This window comes from Penicillium canescens (assembly GCF_028828765.1).
Source record: "Penicillium canescens strain IBT 15451 chromosome Unknown utg000004l_segment0_segment0, whole genome shotgun sequence".
Lineage (NCBI taxonomy): Eukaryota > Fungi > Ascomycota > Eurotiomycetes > Eurotiales > Aspergillaceae > Penicillium > Penicillium canescens.
The window spans coordinates 16,700-31,438 of NW_026703966.1; the positions used below are offsets into that span (position 1 = coordinate 16,700).

The 14,739-nt window shown below is 49.9% G+C and overlaps 5 protein-coding genes across 5 annotated transcripts; 1 reads left to right on the forward strand and 4 right to left on the reverse strand.

Annotated features, from left to right (window-relative positions):
* Positions 1-806: 806 nt before the first annotated feature.
* N7446_005397 (uncharacterized protein) lies at positions 807-4,589 on the reverse strand (the record flags this gene model as incomplete). Its single annotated transcript, XM_058514145.1, has 3 exons — positions 807-822; positions 888-4,499; positions 4,549-4,589. The coding sequence occupies 3 exons, from the start codon at positions 4,587-4,589 to the stop codon at positions 807-809; spliced, it is 3,669 nt and encodes a 1,222-aa protein (XP_058371323.1).
* Positions 4,590-6,442: 1,853 nt separating this feature from the next.
* Positions 6,443-7,905, reverse strand: N7446_005398 (CAZyme family AA7; the record flags this gene model as incomplete). Its single annotated transcript, XM_058514146.1, has 3 exons — positions 6,443-7,080; positions 7,113-7,665; positions 7,732-7,905. The coding sequence occupies 3 exons, from the start codon at positions 7,903-7,905 to the stop codon at positions 6,443-6,445; spliced, it is 1,365 nt and encodes a 454-aa protein (XP_058371324.1).
* A 369-nt stretch (positions 7,906-8,274) lies between these two features.
* On the reverse strand, positions 8,275-9,115 carry fgaDH (chanoclavine-I dehydrogenase easD; the record flags this gene model as incomplete). The annotated part of the gene is made up of 2 exons (XM_058514147.1): positions 8,275-8,468; positions 8,530-9,115. 2 exons carry the CDS (start codon positions 9,113-9,115, stop codon positions 8,275-8,277), a joined length of 780 nt encoding a protein of 259 aa, XP_058371325.1.
* Positions 9,116-9,292: 177 nt separating this feature from the next.
* N7446_005400 (CAZyme family AA7) lies at positions 9,293-12,354 on the reverse strand (the record flags this gene model as incomplete). The annotated part of the gene is made up of 5 exons (XM_058514148.1): positions 9,293-10,043; positions 10,109-10,339; positions 10,613-11,547; positions 11,630-12,156; positions 12,228-12,354. The coding sequence occupies 5 exons, from the start codon at positions 12,352-12,354 to the stop codon at positions 9,293-9,295; spliced, it is 2,571 nt and encodes an 856-aa protein (XP_058371326.1).
* A 598-nt stretch (positions 12,355-12,952) lies between these two features.
* Positions 12,953-14,454, forward strand: dmaW (tryptophan dimethylallyltransferase fgaPT2; the record flags this gene model as incomplete). Its single annotated transcript, XM_058514149.1, has 3 exons — positions 12,953-14,109; positions 14,176-14,297; positions 14,369-14,454. The coding sequence occupies 3 exons, from the start codon at positions 12,953-12,955 to the stop codon at positions 14,452-14,454; spliced, it is 1,365 nt and encodes a 454-aa protein (XP_058371327.1).
* Positions 14,455-14,739: the final 285 nt, after the last annotated feature.

Genomic DNA, 14,739 nt, shown 5'->3' on the forward strand with positions numbered 1-14,739 from the left:
CATCCGAAAAAACTGGCAAATTAGCAATTGGGTCATTTACCGCGGTCGGAGCTTGCCATTCATCGCATTCTTGCGCGCGCTCGGAGGTCTGAACAGCTTTAGCAATTTGGCGTGCTTTCGGCATTGGAAAGCGATGGTTCGGAGATTGAAAGTGTCGAAAGACCTCTCTCGGTCTAACGACGTGCTCGCATGTCTTACACACGAAGACTGGGTCTGTCGAAGGTTGGTGAAAAAATTGGGTTTGCATAATAAAGGTGTAGATATATATCGTACAATAGTGAATTGCATGAAATTTGACGAATGTCTAATGCTAACTTTGGGGTGAAATAGTGTAAAAGAAAAGTGAGACAATAGCTAGGAAGCTTTCAAACCCCCTAAATTAATGGCTACCCCTCCTAATCATTATTGACTAGCATTATCGAGGTTGTTCTATTCGTCTAGAGTGCTGTGGTAGCGTCTTAGGTGCTAATCGTACACCGTAATGGTACACCCCAACAAAACATCTCTAATTTTTAATCGACATTTTCTCGATAACTAGTAGGCTGTGCATGCTCCGAAGCAAATGGGAGATATTTCACATAGTCTATTATAACTTATAAAAATTTGAGAACGATCGGAGTTCATTTGACCTCTGAACCCTGGCGAGGAAATTAACCTGAACTCAGGCGGGGCCCACTTTTTATGTCCCATAGTTAAGACAAAGCCCTAACCTGAACTCTGGCAGAGTTCACCCACCCCCGTGGGATAGGGGCCACCGGTACTGTTTTCGCTCCGCGGTAACTGCCACCCGCATTTTCGGTTCAAGCTCAAGGATGTTTGCCGCTAAGCGATCGCGTCGGTTGGCGATTGATTCTTCATCGGATGTGATCTCGTCTTCGGTGTCACACGCGGCCAACAGAACTTGTCGTCTGTGCCTCTTGCGGGGCCGGAGCATCCGTCCAGAATGTCGCAAGACCTCATATTCATCCAGGGCTTGGATCATTCGCATGCATAAGTCTTGCGCCACGGTGCCTTTAGCCTTGCGCTGGGCTTTCAACAACGACTCATCTCCAATTCTGATACCAAAGCGAAAGACAGTCTGCGGGGCTTTTCTCTTCCACGCTGGGGCATCGGGATTCTGGGAAAACTGATCGGCGATCTGTAACAATTTCTCATAGAATTCCCCTTCAGGCAGCCTAACCAGATCCATCTCCGGTTCCATGGCGTTCTCCATGTACTGAGATTCGCCAGACGAGCGGCCCCAGCCAGTCGTTGGATGGTGTTTGATATATTCGGCAGGGAAAGGGTCACCCCCTCGCGACACACCATACCATTGCCTGTAGTGTTCGTACAATCCGGCATTGAAGTTAGACCACCATACCTCCTGTCCTGTATCCTTAGACCTGCGCATAAATCCATTGCTATGTGGGTATGGAAGTAACCAGTGGCTTTGGAGGAATGAAGTCCTTAAGACTTTCTTCCACTCCCGCGCTCTATTCTTGCCCAGAATTTGGTGGAGAGCCTCGAAGCTTTGCTGGTATACCATACGATATGGCTTGTCCTTCCACCCCTTCCGATCAAAACGGCCATCTTTCCACTCCCATAGCCAAGCGAAGATAGTGTCCACGCTCTTTACCGCGATCCGACGCTGATCTAGAAGCTGTAACGGTTGGGCGCCCTCGATAAATACGCCGCTGATGCTGTCATAGCTAAGGGGAACCTCTCCTGCTAGAGCCCGAGAAGCATGGTCCGGGTGTAACAGTCGTTTGACCTGTAGAAACACGTCCTTACGAAACACACAAAGAGACAGTTGTCGTAGGAAGTCCGCGAGAAGATCGAGGCAAGGAGGAATGGAGCTAAATTCTTCCATCCAGCGGTGGGCCTGGTGCACCCGTAGGAAGTCTAGACGAACGTCTCGGATCTGCGCGTACCGTGCGTGGAACGCCGCCTGCATCGAAGGGCTGTTAAACATCATATATTGCGCGGACGGTTGTCGGAAGGTCATCGTATCCCAGTTGAGCTTATCCAGAAACCAGGCATATCCATATTTCTCCATGCTGCTTTGGAATCCGAGACCTTCACACCGGCGAAGGCCGTCCGTCCGCCGAGCATCAGGCTGGAACCAGACATCCCGCCAGCAGCCGGACACCCGCTGTAGAAGGCCACCCGCATAGGAAAATTGCAGGCAGCGCAGAAACATCATCATCACCCGAGTATGTTCCCACGTAACAAAATGGCGGTCATTGATGCTATAGACAGTCTCAAACCCCACGCAGAACTTGTTGATATTCCAGTGGAACCAGAAGAGGAGAGTGGAGGTAGGGAGGGAGTAAAAAGGCTCAACTTCAGACGAAATCCCTGGAAGTTGTGCCTGGTGAAGGTTGCGCTCTCGGAATTCCTGATCGATCATATAGAACAGACGGAGGGAGATGCGGTGCTCTTCGCGAAGACCAAATACTTTCATATAAGATCCTTGCAAGGCAGCGTGGCACCGCTGTTTCATGTTCAGATATGCCCGGATCAACGCGATTGGGTCATGGCTGAGACCGCCCCCGACATACTGCCAGGTCTTACGAAGCTGAGGATCTAGTGCCAAGGTTTCTAGGGCCGGATTAGAAAAGGGATAAGCATCCCCTGCCGCAAAGACCTCCTTAACACTGGAATAAAACTGCGTGTAGAGGAGACCGGCCTGCCGCTGCGGTGAGGATGGACGCGTTTCTAATGTGAGGCTGCCAGTATCGTGGAGCAGACTAATGGGATAAAACTGCTGCTTTGGACGTGAGGATCCAGGAGGATGCTGCTGCCCGATCCACTCGGTATACGACTCTAGGCAACATCGCCGCCAGAGGATGGTCTGTGGCACCACTGGGCTTGCACGGAGCTCCCCGTCCGAATGGAGCCTAGATGCGTGAAGTCCAACACCACCAACCCGTGAGGGCCCAGTAGGACAGGTCTCTTTCCCAATGTCGATGTAGAATTGATCGGAGAGATAAGACTCGTCGATCGTGTTACCCCAATGCTGGGCAAACTCCTGCATCATACCGTTCCACGTATTTGCTTTGGTCAATGTCTTTAGGTTTTTACCCTGGACCAGGATAGTCACGTCTAGGAAGTGCTGGAACCCAGCACGCTGAACAGTCTCTAAGATATTCGCCCATACAAGCGGGAGTGCATCTGGTGGTAGGAAATAAAATAGACGCTGCTCTCGAGCTACCGGATCCACTCGCCGGGAGCGCATCTCGACTCCCCGGGCCGTGGCATTGAACCGGCTGTGATCAAAGCTAGAAGGATAGTGCTGGACTAGAGATCCCTCGCAGTGCTGGTAGATCGCAGGCAGGAGGACTTGATCCATCCAGACCCGAAAGTCATCATCCCGGAGCCGGCTGGACTGCTGCTCCTCCCGGTATAGTCGCGGAAACAGAAAGTAGAGAGAAATATCTTCAAATCCAATCAACCGCCCGAAGGTATAATGCGGGATGTTATGTACTGGTTGTTGGACGTGGTGGGTGCGGCCATTGCTTCCAGTATGGTGTACACGAAGGGGATCAAGGTGGAGACTCGAGTGAAGATCAGAGACGGGCATCTGAGTTGGGTTCCACCGCACGCCAAGTTTCGCTACCGCGAGGCTCTCCGCAAACCCCACGATACTATCAATGTCAAAGGTGACCCCGGTCGGGCGTTCTCTTTGATGATCCACAGCGAGGCAAATATGGGCGGGAGGAGCGTCAGGCGTGACTGAACTAATCCCGGTATAAATCTCACGCTTTCGTTCTGCACTAGTCTGTCCTGCTAGGTTGTCCTCGCGTCTGGCAATGGTCGTATCGCTGAGAACATCCGGAAAGCCCCCGTCGACCTGAACCTGGTCTATATATTCTCCTAAGCTGATATGCTCGGCGTGCTTGAGTTCGTGCTCACTCTCCTGCTGCGTATGGCACTGGTAGCAGCAACCATGGTGTTGCTGGAGCTGATCAGCAAGTAGTCGGGCGAAGTCGCACATGACATTGGCCACGTTAGGTTCTAGTGTTTCCGGTTGTGCAGATGCCAAACGTTGTAGAGGCGGATCCACCTGCAACGAAGTCTCTGTGGTTTCTAACCTGGGGCTACGCTGATCAGGCCATGTTGGTTGGGTTTCCGGAGATATCGCCCGAAATGGCTCATCAGTTAGGTCAGTGGGCGGAGCTAACGGCCACTCATCGCTTGTAGGCGGGTTGTTATCTGTAGATAAGTCTAGTGGTCTAAGTCCTAGGCTGAGGGGCGGTAGGAGCTGCTCAATGTCCGTAGGAATCGTTAGTTCGCCGGGGGGAAAGTAGGTTGGCAAAGCTTCATCGACATAAACGGATGCTGGTATTGTAGTGGGATAATACCGGTCGAATTCTATCGCACGCTCCACAGCACGACCAGATTGTCGCTGGTTTCGCTGTGCTATGATCTTAGCCTCTTGTCTTTGCTCGGCGGATGCATACTTCCGAGGCCGCCCTCGTTTGCGCGTAGGGGCTCGAGGGGAGTCGGGCGCCATAATACTAAAGAAGAACTAGAGTAAGAGCGATGGTAAGCAGATATCGAGCTTACTAGAGTCGAGCCCCAAAATAAGGGGTCAATGACATAAGCATGGAGGGCGGTTCTGATCTATCGAGGCGGTTTATGATCCCTCATATAAATATTGCTTATGGTCCCAAATAGGCTTAGTTTTGAGGAAATAAATCAAAAAGGGTTTAGTTTTGAGGACAAAAACATGAAGCACGATTATGTAACCGTTTTCCCTTCAAAGCTCCAAAAATGGCCAACTTCGATGGGTTGTAACTCCGTGACCGTATAAGTTAAAAGAATTCTGATTGAAGAAATAAAGTGGACTAAGCCCACTGCTCCGTATTGGGGCTTTATTGAGTTAAAAAAGGGCTATGTGGTTGTTGGTCGACTTCCGTTTTCTGCTACTGGTGATTTTATCAATAAGCCGGTCGCCGACCTCGGTCGTAGGCATTGAATCGGCCTCGGCAATAGCATCCGCCCCGAGCGTACGCACCCGAATATAATGAGATCCTAGACCCTGGCTTAATGCGCGCTGGCATCGGACGACGCGCGTAAATTGCTGGATTTGCTGCTCGGCGACCGATAGACCCTAAGTGCGGCGACGGCCTCCGATATTGGTAGGTGCGACCCAGCCATGCTGTTTACGCCAATAGTAGCGTATCGTCGTAATAGAACGCGCGATGAATTGACAAATTGGGTCCTTTTCACAATAGATGCCATCCGAAAACACTGGTAAATTCGGAATTGGTTGGTCTACGACCGTCGGGGGCTGCTATTTATCGCATTCATGCGCGCGGTCGGAGGTTTGAACAACGTGCGCAATTTGACGTGCCACGCGCATTGGAAGTCGATGATTTGCTAATTGAAGGTGTCGTAAGACCTCTCTCGGTCTCACAACGTATTCGCATGTCTTACACACGAAAACTGGGTACGTCGAAGGTTAGTGAAAGAATTGGTTTTGCATAATTATGGCGAAGAGATATATATCTTACAATAATGAATTGCATGAAATTTGACGAATGTCGAATGCTAACTTTGGGTTAAAATGGTGTGGAAAAGAAGTGAGATAATAGCTAGGAAGCTTCAAAACCCCCTAAACTAATTTCTGCCCCTCTTAATCATTATAGACTAGCATTATCGAGGTTGTTCTATTCGTCTAGAGTGCTGTGGTGGCGTCTTTGGTAGTAAAGGTACGCCGTAAAGGTACAAAATGCCGTACCCCAACAAAACATCTCTAATATTGAATCGCCATTTTCTCGATAACTAGGAGGCTGCGCATGCTCCGAAGTGAATCGGAGATAAATTTGATTGTCCATTATAACTTGCCAAATTTTGAGAGCGATCAGAGGTCATTAGACCTCACCAGTCTAACGAGGAAATTAATTCCCAGTCTAACGGGACCCACTTTTTATGTCCTATAAACCCTAGTAGTTAAGAGGAAACCATAATTCCCAGTCTAGTAGACTGGGCCACCCCCCGTGGGATAGGGAAAACCCTAACCTGCAGTCTGCCAGACTGCAGCTACCCCCGTGGGATAGGTTCTCCACATAACCATAAGATAGCAAACACGCGATTTTGCAAGAAGTAGAAACAATAAGTAGATCTTGCCAAGACAAATATGCAGTACTATTTTACTTTCTACTTATCTACTAACGAAGGACTTGGATATATAAGGACCTAATATATCTAGTTTAGTTTTTCGTGTTCAATCGTACATTATTACTTATTTCTACCATTCAGAAACCTTTGGTGAACTCTTTAGTTGATCATAACTTTACTACGACTAGACCAATACTTATCTATAGATCTAATCGGCGCTCTACCTAGCATCGGTCCTCGATGACTGTTAGCAGGATCAGAAGTTGTCACAACTTGGTTCATCACTAGTTTCATAGCCTAGGAGAATGAACCTTCACGGCCAACTATACTATTGCAGCTACAACCTCGACTGTGTAACTTGTACCTTACTACTGTCATCAAATTTCTCAACCCCGTCCCTCACCCTGCGGGCCAACTCGGAGGACACAAGGGCGAAAGTGCGATACACCTTATCTCGGATTTCCTCTCTGGTCTGCGACACCGACGCAACAATCCTGTCCACCATTCGATCCTGGAAATCTTGACTCCGAAAGTCCGGAAGGACTTCGTAATACTCCCGGGCAAACTTGTAATCATCCTCGTGAGAGCCAGACCATTCATCCGAAGATACCTGTGCGACCCACTCGGCGAACTCCTGTCCCAGCTCGGCCTCCGACTTTAGGGCCGACGGCATGCGACTCGGTGGAGCTCGTGGGATAGCCCCTAGACGATACCGCTGCGCGTCGGGGTATGCAAACATGCGGGCCTGCAGGATCGGGTCTTCGGAGGCCTCGACGCCCGGAACCATGTGCGACGGTGAGAAGGCCAGCTGCTCGACCTCGGTGAAATAGTCCGTCACGTTACGGTTCAGGGTGAGCTTGCCGAAAGGTCGGCAGGGAATTTTTCCAGGCCCTGGGGATACGTGCCCAGGTTCCAGTGCTTGGTGACGTCCAAAATATTGAATCCTAAACGGGGCGCGTCTTTCGGATCCACCACCTGCACATTAGCCGTCCAGGATGGATAATCACCTCGCTCGATCGCCTCAAAGAGATCTTTACTTCCGAAGTCAGGGTCGCTAGGATCCATGGTCGCGCCGGCACCTTCCGTGAAGTTGGGCCCACGGTCCGACGCCAAAAAGAAATGGACGTACTTGAACGAGCCGTCGGGCATTGTCCATTTGAATGCATGTCCTGCGTAACTGCTCAACGTGCGCCAGGTGAACATTCGGCCAAAGTCACTGTACTGTAGCAACGTCATATGGATCGATTCGTGATTGTCCGTCACGAAGTCCCAGAACATATTAGGGTTCAGCCGGTTGGTTTGGGGGTCCCTTCTCTGCGAATGAATCATATCGGGGAACTTGGCGGGATCACGGATGAAAAAGAAAGGGAAATTGAGAAAAACCCAATCCCACTCCCCGTCTTTCGTAAAAAACTTAGTGGCCATGCCCTTAAGGTCTTGCACCCCATCTGAAGAGCCCCGTTCCAGACCAGTCGTGGAAAAGCGTGTCACCAGCGGCGTTTTTTTGCCGACCCCGAGGAGCATGTCAATGTTGCAAATATCCGAGATGTCGTGTGTCACCTGCTCAAGATTAGCATATAATAATGTACGCTTTGAGATTTCGAGTCAGTAGCAGAACCAACCTACCTCAAACTCCCCGTAAGCCCCGGATCCCAGAGCGTGAACGGCTCGTTCAGGTATCTTTTCTCGATTGAAATGGGACAATGCCTCCAGAGTGTAAATATCCTTGGGCCCGATGCTGGATTTTGACGAGAGTGCATGGCCCATGGCGGGGCATTTCTTTGCCTCGGTTCGGGTCATCTTTTGTTTGACAGATGAAAAGACTTGAAGTGGACTATATTAATGAGACCTTGTAAGGGCTAAGTTCTGATTGTATATGACATTTATAACCAACAATCCTGGACCGAGCCTGGGATTAGAGATGATTATCCCTTGGAGGTCCATTCAACCCCTTGCTTCGGTACGTAAGGGAGAAGAAGGTATCTTCAGGTCTCACCGTCTATTTTGACCACGAAAGATAGTATATGCATGGAATTCATTGCATTGCGTCCTGTGAACCAGTCTGAATCGGAGGATTGCCTCATCTTACACACCGAGTAATGCTCGGTACCTAACTCCACTCACAGAAATGTGGATGGAGCATTGAAAGCAACAAAAGAATGTGAAAGATTAAGGCATACAAGCACCTACGTTAATATTCGCTCCAAACACCGGACGGGAGTCTCCACTCAATAGCCAGACAATAGTTCGCGCAACATCCTCCGGTTCAATTATTGCGAAGCCTTCCTTTGTGTAGGCCTCTTCCACCTGATCCGAAGTCTTTGTGGGGGCAAATTTGGGTAACATCGGTGTTCTCGTAATTCCTGATTTTTGAAATTAACGTAAGGTTTCAAATATATTCATATAAGTAGACTAGAAACTCACCCGGAGAGACAGTGTTGACCCGGATTCCAAAGGGAATCACGTCCTGCGCCACACAGGTCGTGAAATAGGCACAAGCTCCCTTGGATGTCCCATAGGCAAAAACATCTGGCATGTGCGCCATCGATGCGATACTGGCAACATTGACGATGCTGCGATCCCCCGACATTGGCTTCATAGCCCTCACCTCGGCCTTGGTCGCGTAGAAAACTCCGTCCAGATTCACCTGGAGAATCCGCTTCCACTGCGTCTCGTCTTCTTCCAGGATGGTCGGGCAGTGGCGGATTCCGGCCCCTTGAGCCATTCCGGCAATGTTGGCGGCCCCATCCAGCCGCCCAAACTCGGCCGTAATGCTGTCAACCCACTCATTTATCGCAGCGGAGGACGAGACATCGAGGACAGTGCAGCGAACATCTGTAAGAGGGTATGTGGCTTGTATGGATTCCCTCAGCTCTGCCAGCCTTTCAGAAGAAATATCTCCCACGCAGATTGCCTCCGCTCCTCGCTGAGCAAGCAGATGGCAGGTGGCGGCGCCGATTCCGGATGCACCGCCCGTGATGGCAAAAACCTTGGAAAAATCTGATGCCATCATTTGGGCGCAATATCGAGTTGCAACGGAGTAGGATGGAGTGCTTCAGCAGGGCTCTTTAAAGGCATACGGTTATTGCCAAACGCAGCAACTCTACTACAACGCACCGTATTGTGTTGTCGTATCTCTTTACATAATGTGCAGGTAGAATTACAAGATAAGCAAGGGTCACATATCTCAATTTGGACATAGTCTGAGTTGGTAGAACGCAACATCACACCCCTCTAACGACCACTCGCCCACGTTATCCAATCCGGCCAACCTAAACAGATCTTCTCGTTCGCTCGCGTCGTACTTGTAGCTGCACCCGAACCTGACCTTCTCGTGCTTTTCCACAACTATGTGGTGCAAGGGAGAGCCCAACCTTATATCTCGCCCTTTGGTGATGAGGCTCGCCTCATGCCGCCCCAGAGCGTAGTTCCATTCGCTGAGGAAATGCCAGTCGTCAACTTGGAAGACTGGACGGTCCTCCCCAACTGAAGCAAACAGCGTGTTCCCGTACTTGAGCGACGCCAGCGCAAAGGGGACCACACCTTCGGCCGTATAGGCGCGCAGCACTTTCGTTGGGAATTTGCAACTGTCCAAACTTAGGAGGATAGAACTGTGAGCTGAGCTGGAGGCCAGCGCTCCCAATGCAATGTCCTGGAGGAATTTGGTGGCGTTGGGCCGCGAGAAGTTGCCCACCGTCAGCCCGAACAATAGGAGACAGTGTGGTAAGTCCTGCACTCCCGGGGTATTTTTCAACCACTGCACCCCGTCTTCGAATGTTCCATGCAGTGCACCAAATTGCACAGACTTAAACCGCTCTACGGGTAGAGCCTCTAGGGTAGACTTCAGCTCCGAAAAGTTCAGGTCGAGCGCGTAGAATGTGACGCTCTTCTTCGCTGCCTCTAACGCTTCCAGCAAAGGTAGAACTTTGTCCAAGCTTCTAATTTGCAGTTTTAGCGATCAATTGGAGCATTTTATGGTGATTCAGCGAGACTTTGTACTTACGCACTTCCGAGATCGACCACTACACTGTTGTTGGCAATCGATGCGGCCATTTCCGTCGCTCGGGCACGGAGTATGCGCAGTTCTTCATGTCGTGGGTAAAAGTCCGGGGCGGTAGAATGTCGAATCCAGTGTCGGATCCCCTCACTACTGTAGAACAGAAGAGCTGGGAGGGTTTTGCACGTCTTTGACAGCCCAGCTGTGACTTGATCGGGAATGGATTCCTCAAATTGGCTACAACGAATGTCAAGAATGCGCAAATCAACGGACGTCATCTTTCACTTCCTTTCTCGTCCGATATCATGAATGTAACGATATTTGATGTTGGACTAGACTATTTGATCCCTCAAGCTTATTTAACTCCTGGGGTGGCGGTCAGAGACTACGGCATATTCCCTCCATTATTCAGCTCTTCACCCGCTCCGGTTATATAAAAAATGGACCACATGAGCTAATTTTTGCAAACCATTTGCAGCCCAACGCATGAACGCAGGCTGGACCCTGCACATGCCCTCCGAATCCCATTCCTCACTCCCTACCCCTAATTTGCTGAACATCAGTCCATTCCGGTCCCACGTGCGTTTGACTTGTGAAAGACGGGCGTAATTCTTCCCCCAATAAACCTGCTGGAAATCTTTCTCGCTTGGATCTCCCACATTTCGATATGATAGCCGGAATCCTGGATCAATCGCGTAAAGTAAGGGCATGTGAATGTTGTTTAGGTTATGCAATGCATCCGCTCGTCCTTTACTGGACGGATCGACGGGCCGCACAAAGTTGATCAGTTGAGCCGAAGCCCTCCAAGCCGGATGCATGGATGTGTTGACGAGGTTTCCATTTTCCGTGGTCCGCCCTCCCAGGTTACTGGTAAACAGCAAATCACCCGAGGAAAGGGGGAGTCTCGCCAGAGCCTGTGCTACATGAGCGGGTCCCTCGGAAGCGTTAAATAGTTGATTGGAAATCGCAACCGTGGACCCAAGCACACCGTAGTCGTTATCGGTGTGAACGTCGGGGACTTGTCGATAGTTGCTGCTGAGCGTGGAGAATTCGGTTGATTTATACGTCGCTTGTCTCTCTATATGATTCAATTCGTTGACAAATGGCTGCATGCGCTGATCGACTTTCAAAGTCTCGGTCTGGTTGAGAAAGAACATCTTGAGGCTTGCCTGGATGGTCTGCTCAGGCAGGACAGCAATGACCAGCTGGCCACCAACATTTTCACGGTTTAGGGACTGCAAGATGGTAAAAAATAACGCAAGCGTTTGAGACCAATCCGCATGAGAATGGGGTCTCCGAAAACCGAGTTCGGCAACCACGACAGGGACATCAGTGAAAACCCGAACAGTGGCTCGAGTAACGACTCCAAATGTACCACCACCGCCTCCTCGCAGTGCCCAAAATAGATCCGGGTTTTGTATAGAATTGGCTAGAACAAGTTCACCCTGTCGTGGACGTCAGGAATGCTGGTCCCAGGACATGGCCTGTGATGGTGGGGGCCGAAGTGGTGGGCAGGGGCTAACTTACACTGGCGGTCACAACTTCAAATTCCAGAACATTATCAACTGCCAGTCCATGGTGCAGACTCAGAAAGTCGGAGACTCCTCCTCCTTGGAGAAACCCGCCTGCAGCTCCCACTGTGGGGCAGTCGCCGCCGACCGGAATATAGCCCTTAGCAGCTGCCCTAGCATAGAGGTCTCCCATCATCACACCGGCCCCAATACTCACCGCTGGTCCAAGGGATTTACGGGAACTGTGAAGTTGGAAATCCTTGTGGAACTGGGTGTCCTGCAGGAGATGGGTGTTGATCTGCAACGAGTTGGCGGAGCCAGATCGTCCGGCCAGATCATGACCCGTGTTACGAATGGTTAGGCGAAGGTTGTGCTGGTAGGCAAACAAAACCGCTTCTTGAACGTGCTTGGCTGAATTCACCATCGCCGAGTAGAGAGGAATGCGCCCCTGGTGACACGAAGTGTGGTTCGCCATTTGGGATCCTAATGGACATGCCTCTTCATCGGACTGGCCAGCCTCCCACACCCAATCCTGCAATGCACCTTTATGGTTGGTCGGTTTAGCTGGCGCAGGGATAACTCTCTGCCAATGTTTCGTCATGCTCAAGACTTACCGGGTTGGGCCGCCCTCCATCCACTGTCTTTCGAAAGGCGCATCACTTCCTCGCAGGCGAGGTGATTCAGATCTGGCTCGTAACAGACCGATCCAATAGGTTTTAATTGGATAAGATTAAAATCCATTGACTTATTCAACAAGTCCCACTGTTTCTCCGGCGGCCAACATGATTCCGATGGTCGACAACGACACTGGGACCAAGATTCTGACTTTGTGTATACCAACCAGCTGAGAACAATCCCCAGTCCCGTAGAACCCAAAATGTGCAACATCATTCCAGATTATGGTGCGAATGTCCAATTGGAAAGAAAAAGTAAACGAAAGCAAAAAATAAATCCCTAGAAACGTTAGTCGTGCGTTCCAGCCATTCTGGGGTCGTATAAATATGAAAAGCAGGGGTTATCTCGCCAATCACTACGTTATCTAGTCAAAGGCTTTAATGGGAATTACAGCGGCAACAGTGAGGTACAGTTACGGGCCTTGGACATACATACCTACAGCCAAACCCCTTGCTTGGTGGGTGTGATTTACTGGGAGAGCCACTTCACATAATGCATGAATGAGCGGTAACTACAGTAATCCTAAGTCGAGCATTCAGGACTGTCCAACATAATTGGGGTTTTTGAACGCGTACCTACCAGCCTTATCCCTTGATTATGGGCTCTGAATAAGTTATTTAACGACCAATTTGGCTTTGTTAGTCACAATAAAACAATAAGCACTATGAGCTCTACTGAAACTCTTAGTTGCTCTCACCTTGGCGTCTACAAGACGATAAGCGAGCTGAGCGGCCTTTCCTGCCATGATCAACTCCTATGGTGGCACAGTGTGGCGCCCATGTTCGCGGAAATGCTTAACTTGGTCGGGTATGATATTCACTCCCAGTATAAAATCCTTGGGATATTTTTGAAACACGTCATCCCCTTTCTCGGTGTCTACCCGACCCGTATGAATGACCGATGGTTCAGCGTCTTGACCCGATACGGTACACCATTTGAGCTGAGTTTAAACTGCTCCCACTCCACGGTGCGATACACATATGAGCCGATCAATGCCGCCACTGGCTCCCTGAAGGACCCATTCAACACGCATGCCATATGGGATGCGCTCGATCGCCTCGTCCCATTGCAGAATGGCATTGATTTGGAATTCTTCAGACATTTCAAGAATGATCTCACCGTCAACGATCAAGATGCAGCGTACCTGATGGAAAGGAAGTTGGTCAGGGGCCATATCCGGACCCAAAACAAACTTGCTTTAGATCTAAAGGGTGGCGATTTTATGCTTAAGGTCTACATTTATCCCGCCCTCAAGTCTTTAGCTACCGGTAAATCCATCCAAGACCTAATGTTCGATTCCGTTCATCGAATCTGTTGCCGGTATCCTACACTCACTGCTCCTCTCCGCACACTGGAAGATTACGTCAATTCTCGCGGGCCTAGCAGCACTGCCTCTCCCCGGCTCTTCTCCTGTGATCTCTGTGATCCACGCCAGTCTCGCATCAAAATATACCTGCTGGAGTTGAACGTTTCCCTGGAGGCAATGGAGGATCTGTGGACTTTGGGGGGCAGGCGCAGTGATAAATTTACGCTCACTGGGTTGGAAATGATCCGTGAGCTCTGGGACTTGATCCAGCTCCCCACGGGTCTACGCGGATACCCAGAGCCCTTTCTACAGCTGGGAAGCATCCCAAATGAGCAGCTTCCTCTGATGGCTAACTATACGCTACACCACGATGATCCGATGCCGGAACCACAGATCTATTTTACAACGTTCGGCATGAACGATAGTCGAGTGACCGATGGGCTAGTCGCCTTCTTCGATCGCCACGGCTACACCCGCATGGCGCAGACATACAGGGATAGTTTGCGTGCGTACTAGTAAGTCGAAGAATTCAACACTGAACGTTATATTATGACCACTAGCTCTATCTAACATGTCTCAAGCCCTCACTTGGATCATGACACTGTGAACTATCTGCACGCCTACATTTCCTTTTCTTACCGCAAAGGGTCCCCTTATTTGAGCGTCTACCTCCAAAGCTTTGAAACCGGAGACTGGCCAATCTGTATGTTTGCCCTCCAACAAATCCCAATGTAATACTTTCGTCTAACTCTTGTTCTTTTACTTCTTGTCTAGTGGACTTCGGTGTCCCAGTTTTCAAGCCACTCTCCAAGGACATGTGTCGCGACCACCCCGTCTCCTTCGAAATACCTTTGAAATAGATCTAGTGGATGAGTTAATTTGATGATTGAAATGGAGTATTTATTGTGATGAGCTTGCAGGCCCTGACATCAAGTACTCTTCAGATTTCTCTTGACATTCGGCAAACCTTTGGTGGAAACATTCCGTATACCTGACTTGGATAGGGAATAGGAGCTGAGGATGCAAGAACAATCATGTATTAAATTTGTCCTTTTTATTGGGGGGGGGGGGAATTGTATCTTGAATCATACCTGCTACTTAGCGTTATCCAGGGTAAGCCGGTACGTTGGAAATCAGGTGATCCC